The sequence below is a fragment of the Orcinus orca genome, chromosome 13, assembly GCF_937001465.1.
Source record: "Orcinus orca chromosome 13, mOrcOrc1.1, whole genome shotgun sequence".
NCBI classification, from domain to species: domain Eukaryota; kingdom Metazoa; phylum Chordata; class Mammalia; order Artiodactyla; family Delphinidae; genus Orcinus; species Orcinus orca.
The window spans coordinates 34,148,464-34,162,558 of record NC_064571.1 but is presented as its reverse complement, the minus strand read 5'-3'; the positions used below and the strand labels follow the sequence as shown (position 1 = coordinate 34,162,558).

The window sequence follows — 14,095 nt, the reverse complement described above, 5'->3', positions numbered from 1 at the left end:
GGCGAAGGCTGGGTCCTGCGAGGCGCGCCTGCGCTGTGCAGCCCAGCACGTGTTCGAGCAGCAAGCTTCCGCTGGAGTTTCTTGAGGATGCAAACCGAGATGAAGGCACAGAGTCCCTTGGCCGAGGCCGGCTTCACCCAGGTCACCCGAAAAGGTGGCCGGCGGGCGAAGAAACGGCAGGCTGAGCAGCTGTCCGCAGCGGAGGAGGGCGGGGACGCGTCCCGCATGGACACCGAGGAGGCCCGGCCTGCCAAGAGGCCCGTCTTCCCGCCCCTCTCCGGGGACGGGTTTCTGGTACTGGCGGGGACCGAGGGACAGGAACGGGGCAGGGGCCAGAGGCGGGTCAGGACGGTGGCCTCTGGGTGATGTTGAAGCTTCTTCTGGCATGAAGCTCTTAGAGAGGTGACTCTCCTGATGTTTAATTCGTCCAGTTAAAGGGGTCTTTTTGATAATCAGCTGTTGTTTCATATCTCCACCCACCCCCTATTCCTCCAGACAACTCCTGAGTTGTGTTTTCTTGTATCATAGGGTGGGAAAGAAGAAACCAGAAAAATTCCAGTCCCAGCTAACAGATATACTCCCTTAAAAGAGAACTGGATGAAGATATTTACACCTATTGTGGAGCATTTGGGACTTCAGATACGCTTTAACTTGAAATCGAGGAATATAGAAATCAGGGTGAGGATAATGTTAACTATTTTCAAATATACTGCGGTTTCTCTTTTCTACGGGGATGAAAAGGTATGAATAGACTTTCCTTAATGAGGCTTATTTTGAATGATTTTCTTCCAGTTTTCTAATATATTTTAGTGTTTGAACCTCTCAAATGCCTTCAAAATTTGCATACAACACAATTATTAGTTGAACTCATAAGTTCGGTCTGAAATCATACTAAAATACCAGCTGTGTCTTAGAAGACTTTTAATAATGTTCTGTTTTAATTGAGAAAAGGCTTAGTAAAGAGGTTGTCATGTTTCAGAAGTATTTAAATAAGCAACCAAAGTATTTGCTGCAGTACAGGTGCTATATATTTTAGTGGTATTTTTTTGGAAAAAAAAAGTATTAAGTGTAAATTATGTATAAGTGTGTTTATTTACTTTTTCATTTGTTCATTCCATGATGTCAGTCTAGGAGTTAGACAAAAGTAGTAAACTTTGGGGTATTTTGGTTTTTTGTTTTTAATTATTTATTTATTTATTTTTGGCTGTGTTGGGTCTTCGTTGCTGCATGCAGACTTTCTCTAGTTGCAACGAGCGGGGACTACTCTTCGTTGCAGTGCGCGGGCTTGTCACTGTGGTGGCTTCTCTTGTTGGGGAGCACGGGCTGTAGGCGCGCCGGCTTCAGTAGTTGTGGTGCATGGGCTCAGTAGTTGTGGCACACAGGCTTAGTTGCTGCGCGGCATGTGGGATCTTCCCAGACCAGGGCTCGAACCCGTGTCCCCTGCACTGGCAGGCAGATTCCTAACCACTGTGCCATCAGGGAAGCCGGGGGGGGGGGTTCAGGGTGCCAATTTTGTATCAGAATCAGTGACCAAAAGTAATTATATCTTTCTTTTTAACGATTCATTATCAGGACTGGTATGGACTCATCTCTGTTGAAGGACTAGAATAATGGAATAAAGCAGGGAGGCACTGGTCTAAATAGTTGGCAAAGTTTAAAATACAGAACTTGACAGTAGAATTCCTCTTTGTTCCCATTGGCACTTTCATTCAGGTTTGTATGGCTTTCTGCCAAAACCTCTTGTTTGCTTATAAGTGTCCTTTACCTCATTGCTTTAAACCTCCTTTCACCACTCCATCCTCTATGCCAGAGCCAGATTAATTTTCTCAGACCACACTGGTTTTATTGATATCTTGGTATCTTCAGTAATTCTGAAAGATAAGTTTTTGACTGAATTTGCCTTTCAAGTAGAAGTCTCATTCCCAAGTTCTCTCACCATCTCTTTGAACATTTTTCTGTCCGTCATTATGGATGGATTTGCTCTCTGAAGGCCCTCTCCTCCCTACTCCCTTTTTCTTCCTCAGTTTCATCATCTTTCAGGGTCTAGCTCAAGTTCTTTCTCCTTTACCGTCAGTCCATTTTTCAGTCTTGTCTTCAGGGCCTAAACGTTTATTGTGCTTAACTGTCTTATGAATTGCAGCACCATCAATTTGGATTCCACTGACATTTGTTGATACTGCTTTGTGCCAGACACATAGCAGTGGTTTGGCAGGCACTACATCATTTTGGTCTTCAGGACAGCCCTATGAGGTAGATGACATACCCCATCTAACAGATGTGAGGAAACTTGCCAAGGAGTTTCTTGGCCAAGGTCATCAGTGCTAGTAGGGACTCTTCCATTCCAACCTCCTTATTTTACAAATGAGAAAACTTAAGACCTAGAGCATTCATGGGACTTGCCTAAAGTCACATATAGAATTGCGACTGGGATCTAGTTTTATATGTGCCATTACACAACCCTGTATGGTTTCAAATTTGTCAAATATGTGGTCTCCTCAACTCAATTGTGAGTGTGTGTGGGGGAGGAGAAATGATGGTTTTGGAATCAGATCTGTGTTCAAATCTTATTTTTTTACTTTTTGGTACTTGAGTTTCCTCAAATACAAAAGTATTTATCTTACTTAAATTTAGGTTGACACGAAGATTAGAGCTATAGTGTGTCAAGCACCTTTGTAGTACACATCATTTACAGGGATGGGCATTTTATGAATAGCACCTGTATCTGTGATTATGGAATAAACTCTTTGAGGGCAGGATCCCCTGCTTAAACCATTCTTGGTAATTAGTACTAGAGTTGTGGCTTTGGGAAAGAAAAATCAGCACAGGAATGATGGTTGAAGTCGGGAGATTAGATCAGGACTCCCAGGGAGACTGCATTGAAGGAGAAGAGAAGAGGACCAGCTTGGGTGGGATGGGCCGAGGATGGAGGTCCCTCAGAATGGGAGCCATTGGAGGAATCTTGCTGGTAACTCCAGAGTCAGATCAGCCTTGGAGTACAGTAAGTCATTTGACAGTCTTTGGGGGGCACTGCCCAGTTCTGGAGTTAGCAAAGTTTTGTTTTGAAAATTAAACACGGTACTTACCAAAAACTGGGTCATAGAGAATATATTGGGGAAGGGTGGTAGCGAAGGAAATTATAATAATTGGAAAGGTCAGTCCTAGTAGTTTGTTAGAATATTATCTTTTTCATTCCGAGCTATAATTTGTGCCCCGCAGCCATACCTTTTTTTTTTTTTTTTTAACAGACTTGTAAAGAAACCAAAGATGTTAGCGCTCTGACAAAAGCAGCTGATTTTGTGAAAGCCTTTCTCCTTGGGTTTCAGGTAGAGGTGAGTGATTTCATGATATCTGAAATGGGGGCTCGGAAGATACGCCATATGACTGTTTTGATGGATTTGGGCTTTGTTTTGTTTTGTTTTTTAATCTGAGTGTTGTAGTTCTACAATTTATGAGAGTTAGCTTAACACTCATTCGCAGGTGCCTGAATGGAAGAGCTTCACAGTGTGTATTTCTGTATTGTAGGACGCACTTGCCCTCATTAGGTTGGATGACCTCTTCCTAGAGTCTTTTGAAATTACAGATGGTGAGTGTATGGTGGTCTTTTCATATGAACTACTGGATGGTACTTTTCTATTGCTTTGTCTTGTACCTGAGTCTCAGCTTTCCAGTCACATCAGTTGAGTTGTGTTATTAGCAGCTTTTTCAAAAATGTGTTTTATGTCTTTCAGTAGGGAAATTTGGCTAATGATTAAACTTCCCATGGAAGTGGGTGATGCTGGGATGGCTTCCCTCCTGAGGTCTTGCTTTTCTCATTTAGTTAAGCCCTTAAAGGGAGACCACCTGTCGAGGGCAATAGGAAGAATCGCTGGCAAAGGAGGAAAAACCAAATTCACCATCGAGAACGTGACACGGACGCGGATAGTTCTGGCTGATGTGTAAGTATGTGATCTTGAGAAAATTATTGTCATAATTTATAGTTGATCGTTTGCTGGTTTCAAGAAGTGATAAAGATTGTATTTTACGTATAACGTAGCCACTAAATCTTTGTCAGGATATGGTTCTGGATGAATAGTTACCTACTTTGAAAACAGATTTAGTTGAGAAAATCTTAGATATTATAGCTTTTTTCTCAATTAGTAATGAAGGAAATGTTTAGAATCACTGTTAAAAGAAATTATATGACAGGTGAAGATTGAAATAGTATCTCAGGAGAATCTATTAAATCAGTAGAGGAGAGCAAGGAGTAGGTGTGTTGAATGCCATCGTGAGGCTTTCCTTTAAAAAAGAAAAACATAAATGTGTATACACACACATGCACGTATATGTAAAGACCTTTCATAAAAGGAAGGTGACCATTGCACATTGTGGGAAAAACTAGAGAGCAGTTATATGTGAACATCAATAAGATGATACAGGCTTAAAACAAGGGTGCAGGAAGTCAAGCTGGGATTACCCTTCCCTGCCGGAGGTTGAAGCCGCTGTGTTGCCAGTTTGGGGTTACTGGCAGATGGCGCAGAGATTATATAATGCCGTGAAGTTGGGAAACGAAGCAGTTGACTGAGAGGAGGAGGGACCTGCCTACTGCTAAATCCAGAAATAATTTTATTTAAAATCATCTCATCTTTGCTCTGAACCAAAGGGTTCACCATTATTTTCGAATCTGAATTTTAGACTATTTTTTATACTGTAAATAGAAAACTGTTAACACTATATTGGTGGCCCTGTTTACCTGAAGACAGGTGTGTTATAATTTTGACCTTTTATGACTTGAGCCTGGAGTTGGGACCACGGAGCCATGGGAAAAGCTCTTTTGAACTAGAAATTTCAAAAATTGAAATGTTTACCACACTTTAAAATATGATAAACAGCCCTAAAAGTTTTTGTTAATTTAGAAATTTTAAAATGTAACTGATTTGCTAGTCCAATTATGGTTAACGCATCATATTAAGTTTATAATTTATAAATGTATCAGTGTATTTCTAAGGGTTAACTTAAAAGTTACTCATTGAACTAATTTTTTAAACAGCTGTATTACAGTGTGGTTTACATACAATTAAAGTCACCTGTTTTAGGTATATAATTCAATGGGTTTTTGGCAAATACTCTGCAGTCCTGTGATCCCACTGTGCTCATTTCCATCAACCCAAAAGTTCCTTGTGCATCTTTGCAGCCCCTCCCAATTCCCAGGCAATCACTCATCTCCTTTCTGTCACTATGGTTTTGCCTTTTCTCGAAATTCATATGGGTGGAAATACACAATATGTAGTCTTTGATATATGGCTTCTTTTAATTAGCATGTTGTTTCAAGTTTCTCCATTTTGTTGGGGGTTAGTAGTAGGTTTTTTTTCAGTGCCAACTACTGGCAAAGAAATGTACTGTCTTGCAGTTTTTGCTGTAAATAGGCTAATTGGAATCCACATGTTCAACAATTTATATTAGTTGTGATACAGCCATAAGATGGACTGTTATGTACCCATAAATGTTATTTTTGATGAGTTGCTGAAAACCTGGCAAAGATCACAGTAGGATGTGAACAAAATATAAAACTGAAAACCATTTGTTCCAGATACATTCAGGATATCAAATGGGAAAGAATGTGACCTATATGTCCTGGGACCTGTATGCCATTCCAGCCACTGCCCCATTGCTTTGGTTGTTTTAGCAGCAAAACTACTCACACTGTATGTATCCTTGCTTCTGTATCTCCTCATCTTTCACGCTGTACTTCACAGAATTTTGTTTTTATCGAAGTTACACATACACATACTTTAAAATAATTCCTCCTGTCTGCTTCCATTTCCCCCTCCTCTGAGGGAGGAAATTTCAAGTCTTCAAGTTCAGCTAGCTGACTTGTAAAAATTATTTTTCCTCTGTATTTCCAAATATCTTTGTATAGCAGCTTAATTTTTCCCCCTCAGATTCACTGTTGCTTTTCTCCTGTGAAAGATGAAGATTCCTCTTTTGGACTTCCCCACCTCCGCCCACATGCTCAACCTTTCCAGCGCTCCCGTTTGCTTGCCCCTCCCTTTACACTGTGGGTTTGGTTCGACTCAAGCTCAGTATTACCTGAGCATGAAATCGGTGCTCAGGGTATTAACAGCAGAGCCAGGTGGTGTACTGTGGTTACTTTATCTGTCCTCTGCAACTTTGTTGTCACATGAAGAAATAATTCTTATGTTTCTGTGTGCTTTCTCAATATTTCAGTGTACTAATTGAATAGAAAGCCATACATTGTCTGTATCTCCGCTTGGTGGACTCAGATGCATCAGACATTTTAGAAATCTCTCCTGGAGCCTTCTGTTCCAGAAGCACTGCTACCCTCTGCCTGGCACACAGTTGCCATCCCGGCTCCTTCTTTCACCATTGCCCCTTTGGTGTTTGAATCCCTTGGTTCTTGGATTCTTTGTCCTGCGTGCTCCTTGTTTTGGTGGTGTAGGTAGTCCTGGAGCTCGCTTAGCACAGGAAGGACATTTTGTGAGACCTGGTTGGAAAGATGTCTTCTATTCTGGCCGAGTATACAAATCTGTTGTAAATCATTCTCATTCAGAATTCCTTCCTGCAACTTCATCTTCTAATCCTTCTATTCAGTTTTCTTAACATCCTGTTGTCAATTCATGAGTGCCTGAAAATTGCTTTTCTAATCTCACTGGTTTGGGGGTTTATTTTGGTTTGTTTTTCTTCTTTTCTCCCTAGAGTTTCTGTTTCTGTACTGCTTTATTCCGCTTGCTGGTTGTGCCTTCTACTCTTCTGCACTGGGTGCTTTCCTCGGATTCTGGTTCCTCAGTGTGGGCGTCATATGTTACGGGTGGGGCCGTAAGGAGCAGACTAGAAACCTGGGCTCGGGATGCCTGCGGGTGGGCTAGGGTCCTGTTTCTTTGGGGCAGCCCTGATGTCAGTATCTTTAGTCTTTCCCAGTGAGCAGGCCAGGCTCCCCAGAGAAGTATTCTCCAGTCTCTGCTGACAGACTCTTGGAGCCCAGTCACGAAGACAGTTGGAAGTCTCGCGGCTCATCGTGCAGACGTTTGCTTGACGTTGCCCCTGTTTTCGTCATGGTGCTCCTACTTCCACTGTGCCTGGTGCCCCTGGTCCAGCCCCCAGGGCTTTCACCTTCTGCAGTGAGCAGCCCCACCCCTTAATTTTACCAGAGTTACAGAGGGGTAGTAAGGTGGTTGCCTGGTCGCCCGGAGTGGGGAAGGAAACCTGGGGATCATCCTGAACAGACTTTAACTGATTCTCTTGTTTTTAGCCTTGTTTTTACCCCAATTTCAGAAATGCCTGAGCCTTTGGAAGGGAGAGGGTTCTGTTTGACGTCCCCCCCTGAAGATTTTGGTGTCAGTTTACTAAGTTTACTGATATTTTGGAAGATGGGCTCAGAAAAGCAAAATGCTATGTTCTCAGTCTAATTTGAACCATTTGGCAAGGAATGCCCAGTAAAAAGATCTGGATGATCTCCAGAGAGTAGTGAAGAAATTTAGAGAATCTTAAATCTTTTTTTTTCTTTTAATTTATTTTTATTTATTTATATTTGGCTGTGTTGGGTCTTCGTTGCTGCGTGCAGGCTTTCTCTAGTTGCAGCAAACGGGCTTCTCATTGCGGTGGCTTCTCTTGTTGTGGAGCACGGGCTCTAGGCACGTGGGCTCAGTAGTTGTGGCTCGCGGGCTCTAGAGCGCAGGAGTTGTGGCGCACAGGCTTAGTTGCTCTGCAGCATGTGGGATCCTCCCGGAGCAGGGCTCGAACCCGTGTTCCCTGCAGTGGCAGGCGAATTCTTAACCACTGCGCCACCAGGGAAGTCCCTAAATAATCTTTAGAAAGCTTTGCAGTTAAAATACAAATATGTTTTAACTAAGTACAGTATTACCTGCATCTGGGTACTTTAATATTCCCAGCTCTGCCAGTGCGTCATCTCGGACAGGTGTTTTGATTTCTCACTAACTTGTTTCCTCGTATGTAAAGTGGGAATAAGTTCTGCCTGATAAAGCTCATGCGAGGATTAAATGAGAACATGTATGTAAAGCCCTAGCGTATTGGAGAGCACTCAGTGGATAGGAGCCATTATTCACCAAGGGTCTTAAAGAACTGAGTTGTTTTTAAATTTTTTATGTCTTTCCCTCATAATTTTTTACTGGGATGTAATGCACTTATCATTCCCCTTCAGAGTGGTTTTCGGTATACTTACAGAGTTGTGCGGCCATCACCACCACCTTTTTTAGGCATCTGTATCTATCATGAGTTTCCAGAGTTTCTGGATCATGGGACTTCGTTAAGGAAATGCTTTTTGTTGCTAACCTGTCTCACTTCATCTCTTGCAGGAAAGTTCACATCCTTGGTTCTTTCCAAAACATCAAGATGGCAAGAACTGCTATTTGCAACCTCATCCTGGGTAACAGCAGTTTCTTCCTATGTTGTTTTCTCTGAAAGAAAAGAACAGGGAATTTAGGAACTCAGATCCCATTTGCAGGTCACTTTAGGGTCAGGGTGGTGGTAAAGGTAGCAAGCAGAAACTCTTGGGGGTTGGCAAATGTGGGCCCAGAGAGAAAGCAGGAATCTTTTTGCTTGGATTCCATCTGCAAACCCGAGAGAAAGGGTTTATTGGATTACATTGCTTACATTGTCGCCGCGTCCCCTGATGAGGTGCGCTAGGGAGCCCTTCCAGAATAGCAGGCAGCATTGTTTTAGGTTCAGCCAAAAGGGAGCTGCTGAGCAGCATCAGTCAGTCATCTTAATCGATTGACTTAGTCCCATTTTCAAACCACGAAGCACAGCCACTTGCAGTCAGAGCCGTGGGTTGTAGCGCGTGCTCGGGAAATGTGTGGGATCCACCACGGTGCCCAGGTCAGTTGTGCCCAGGTCTGACTGGCTGCTTTTCGAAACATTTTGACAACTCGGAGTCTTTGGCTGTTAGGATTTAAAATGTTCTTTGGAGAATATTTATGTGGTTTCCTTTATGGTTCTTTTGTTGATTTAAGGTAGATCCAGCGGAAAATGTCCCTGTCCTTTGTAGAGTTGCAGACCATCTTCCATGTAGCATCTATATGTATACGTGTGGATAATCTTTTTTATTTTCTCCTGCAGGAAATCCTCCATCAAAGGTTTATGGCAATATCCGTGCTGTGGCTAGCAGAGCGGCAGACCGATTCTGATTTCAAATCAGAGACTTTTTACCTTGTCTTTGAACTCTAGAGAAAATGCCTTTCCCCTCTACAAGTGGTCACCAGACACCATGTGAAGAACTTTTCAGTCGTGGATACCATTATTTATACTAGCACATTAAGTATAATTTATTTTTTCCGTTTTAAATCACATATAGATTTGCATAGTTTATAATCCTGTCATTTGGAGGGAAACTTATTTAAAAAAACAGTTCTGTATTAGCTTCTAAGTTTTTTGTTTATAAATTTATAAAAAGTTATTTCTTCTCTATGAGTTGTAATTAAAAGAATTATCTCAGAAAACCTCTCTTGACTTGTGACCCTTAATACTGGATGGTGTGTGAATATTTTAGACCCAGGTCATAGCAGCAGTTTGGATATACTCTGTGGACCAAGGAAGGCTAATATTTGTACCTATTTTTGCAGTTTGTAAAATTAAAGACTACATCACAAGGTTGATGTGAGGAAGGAGTTTTATTTTTTAAATAAGTGTTTAATGAAAGCAGTCAGACCGTACCAGTGTTTGGGTGTACCTCTAAGTAGTAAAGGTGAAATATGATAAAAGAATATTTTTACCCCTAAGAAAACTACTGTATTCTGCAAATGTAATAGATTGTTTTAACAGGTGTCTGCCTAAATGTTCTGATTTATATTATGCATTTTTTTAATGAAAGGAACCTACTTCATTTAACTGTGTGATGTTATTCTCTTGTACATCTCTGCAACCCTTGACCAAAACTTTAATGATAGGAGTATTAGAAAGTACATGTAAGAACTAGAAAAAGTGTTGTTTTAAAGTATTGCTATTAAGCTTTCTATTAGTTACATGTGCCACTATCCCAAACTATTTTGTACATTGCATTGGGATTAGATATACTTAATATTACAGTGGGAATCCAGTGGGAAATTGCTGGAAATGTCCCAGCAGTAATTTTTTTATCCTTTGGCAACACAGCAGCATGGAGAGTGTATGTGTATGTTGATATCATTTTACTCATATCCTTTTGAAAAGGAATTTGTCGGGACTGCCTCATTCTGGAGCCTGCAAAGGCTTCAGGAGGTACTTGCCTACCCCCCACGCTTTGTCCAGGAAGTTATATGCAAAATTGTGAGTGCTTAGGGTGTACTTTTCTAAGGAATGGGTCCACAGTTTTAATCAGGTTTCCAAAGCGCTTGGCTGAGATGAACCATCGCTACGTAACCATAAACATTTTGTGTTGATTCTTAAAGAGCATCATTTTGATTGGAAAAACACGGGTTTTCTATGTTAAAGTGAAGGAATCTTTTGGTATTGTTTGCATTTACTTCCTTTTGAAGATTTCTTACGTAGTTAGAACTGTCAGTAATATAAGCAAGTTTTCTATGTTAAAGTGAAGGAATCTTTTGGTATTGTTTGCATTTACTTCCTTTTGACGATTTCTTATGTAGTTAGAACTATCAGTAATATAAGAGCAAACATATTTCTTGGGCAGTTGCTAAAATTTGGGATACTGAACTTTTACCGTCTTGAGTTTTGGGCCTCTCCCTGGGCAAACATCCCCAACCCCCAGGGAATCAGCACTGCTTGGGGCTGAAAGGGAAACAAAATGTTAGAGGAAACCCAGCTAATTCCTGGAATGGAATAATGAAGAAAAAATAGAGGTAATAAATCTGACTACATCACAGTGGTAGTTGCAGTGGGAGTTGATCTTGACCTGGATCAAATCACTTCTTCAAATTCTTCTCTAAGGCCTGGACATGAAATCTAATAACCAAAAACCTGAGCGATGCTTATCCATATTTCTGTGGCGTCTGTCATGCTAACCTGTGATTATTTTAGTGTCTGCCTCCCACCCCAAAGCCTCTGATCTTTAGATTCTCAGTATCTAGTACAATTTCGGACACATCATAGAACAGTTTATTAACATATTAATTGCTACTTGGCTGGGGAATGGGCATGAAAGAGGAGTATTTTCTTAGATATTCAGTGGCCGGTAAGGGAAGAGAACTTGTTTCCTCCTAGTCGTTCCAGAAGATTTGGACTCCAATTCTCATCCTATCTAGAGAAGAAAGCTCATGTTCATTGAGCATCTGGGAAAGAGAGCTGATTTTCCTGATTCCAGAACCATGGGACAGCATGCTTAATGTTAGATTATTGAGTACACGGTGACAGTGTACATAACCATCCTACAACTTGCAAAATGCTTGGATTATACAAATGTTAATTACTCATTTGGTGAAAGAAATCATTCAGAGACACCAATAATCTGAAGGAGGTTTGGGAGAGCAAGGACTCGCTAATTTGATCTGGCTAGCTGATAAATTTATAATGCCCAAGGTTAGTAAAAGGTGGAAGTGGCAGTGGACTTTAGCTTAAAATGTGAGCTAATTTAATGAGCGATTTTTGAGCATGTGGGAATTTCTGAAGACTAAGAATTGTTTGAAGAACTTCCATGGTGGTGCAGTGGTTAAGAATCCGCCTGCCAATGCAGGGGACACCGGTTCGAGCCCTGGTCCGGGAAGAGCCCACATGCCGCACAGCAACTAAGCCAGTGCGCCACAGCCACTGAGCCTGTGCTGTAGAGCCCGTGCGCCACAACTACTGAAGCCCGCACGCCTAGAGCCCATGCTCTGCAGTAAGAGAAGCCTGCACACCGCAGCTAGAGAGAGCCCACGTGCAGCAGCGAAGACCCAATGCAGACAAAACAAAAATCCATTCTATAAAACAAAAATTGTTTCAAGACATATATGAGCTTGAACAGCATTTCTTTCTAAGTCCTGGAAAGTATCCAGAAAGATTTCTACCATCTTGTCTACTCTTTCTTTTAAACTGTGGTAAAATAGACATGATTCACCATTCTAGCCATTTTGAACTGTACCACTCAGTGACACTAAGTACGTTCTCATGCAACCATCATCCACCATTTCCAGAACTTTTATCTTCCCCATCTGACAGTGTACCCATTCAACACTAACTCTACCTCCCCCTCCTCCTGGCCCTTGGGAACCACCATTCTACTTTCTGTCTCTCTGAGCTTGACAACTCCAGGAACTTATATAAAAAACACAGTATTGGGCTTCCCTGGTGGCACAGTGGTTGAGAGTCCGCCTGCCGATGCAGGGGACACGGGTTCGTGCCCCGGTCCGGGAAGATCCCACATGCCGCAGAGCTGGGCCCGTGAGCCATGGCCGCTGAGCCTGCGCGTCTGGAGCCTGTGTTCCGCAACGGGAAAGGCCACAACAGTGAGGCCCGCGTACCGCAAAAACCCCCCCAAAAAACAGTATTTGTTCTTTTGTGACCGGCTCTTTTTTCTTAGCGTGTCTTCAAAGTTCATGTGTGTTACAGCATGTGTCAAAATTTCCTTTTATGGCTGGGGCTGTATGTATATACCACATTTTGATTATCCATCTGTCATGGATGTTTTGGTTGCTTTGTATGTATATACCACATTTTGTATGTATATACCCATTGTATGTATATACCACATTTTGATTATCCATCTGTCATGGATGTTTTGGTTGCTTTCAAGTTTTGGCTACTGTGAATAATGCCGCTATGAACACGGGTGTGCCAACACTTCTAGTCCCTACTGTCACTTCTCTTGGGCAAGTATCCAGAAGTGGAATTTCTGGGTCATATGGTAAATCTGTGTTTAATTTGAGGAACCATTATACCATTTTTCCACAATGACTACACCATTTGATATCCACACCAGCAATGCACAACAAGCCTTCCAGCTGCTTCATATCCTTACCAACACTTTTATTTGGCTGATGGCAGTGCTGACGGGCCTGAAGTGGTATCTTGTTTTAGTTTGCATCTCCATAATGACTAGTGATACTGAGCATCTTTTCACGTGGTGGTGGCCATTTGTGTATCCTTCTGGAGAAATATCTCTTCACGTCCTTTTGCCCACTTTTTAATCAGGTGGTTTTTGAGTCGTAGTCTTGACATATTCTAGATAGCAATCTCTTAGCAGATACACGATTTACAAATGTTTTCTCCCATTCCGTGCATTGCTGTTTCACTTCGTCATCTTTTCTACTCTTAAGACCATTAGAACTAGGTAAAGAAAGGGAGACCTAGGGTTTAAAATGTTAACTATTGGTTTAGGCCTAACTAACCTATACTCCTAGTTCAAAGAGCCAAGGAATCCAGTGCACAGTATCTCATAACTAGTGCATGCCTGACAATATGGGTGTTTTGGGTATAAAACACCGAGAGCCCATAATTCACGTGGGCCAGGTACATCATTTCCCGTCACAAGAACCTCAAGTGCTTATTACAGTGCAGGCATGGCGTGGGAACCCTCCAGAGTTGCTGAATGAATAAAAGTCTCAAAATTATACTAATGCTTACCTTTTATGAAGTGAGAAAGTAGTGGATAGAATTTAACATCACAACCTGTAGAAACAAGGTGTCTCCTATTACCTAATTCATTGATTACGTATTCATTAAACACTAAGAACTAGGCAGAATCTAGACAACCAGGTCTATCAGTGAACAAGGGACAGAAATCCCTGCCCTTGGGGAGCTTTCATTCGTGTCATTTCCATAACCGGGGAAGACAAATACAAAATGCTTAAGTGAATCATGTCAGAAGAGGTTAAATGCTATGGAAGAAAACAGAGTGGGGTAAAGGAGAATCAGGTGTATTAGTGTGTTTAAATGGTGGCCAGGAGAGTTCCTGTTGAACCAGGACACGGCTGAAACCCTTGGAAGCATTCCCTGTGGGCAGCCTGGGGGGCGAAGAGACGGTGCACAGGCCTACAGAGGAAGCACGCCAAAGGCTCGGGGAAGCACGGAGGCAAAGGAGGCTGGAAGCAGAGGGAGGGTGACACACCGGGTTCTGCAGGTCACTGTGATGACTTGTGTTTTCACCCAGTGACAGAGCAGACTTACTTATGGCTCATAGTCAAAGATAAAATGTCAACTTACTAGAGTTTTAAAAAAATCTGAAAGAGTG

At 42.0% G+C, this 14,095-nt stretch overlaps 1 protein-coding gene across 1 annotated transcript; it reads left to right on the top strand.

Moving 5' to 3' along the window:
* Positions 1–17: 17 nt before the first annotated feature.
* Positions 18–9,843, top strand: PNO1 (partner of NOB1 homolog). Its single transcript, XM_004277010.3, has 7 exons — positions 18–294; positions 529–678; positions 3,246–3,329; positions 3,523–3,583; positions 3,818–3,935; positions 8,310–8,380; positions 9,073–9,843. Exons 1-7 carry the CDS (start codon positions 88–90, stop codon positions 9,138–9,140), a joined length of 759 nt encoding a protein of 252 aa, XP_004277058.1. The 5' UTR covers positions 18–87; the 3' UTR covers positions 9,141–9,843.
* The last annotated feature ends 4,252 nt before the right edge of the window (positions 9,844–14,095 follow it).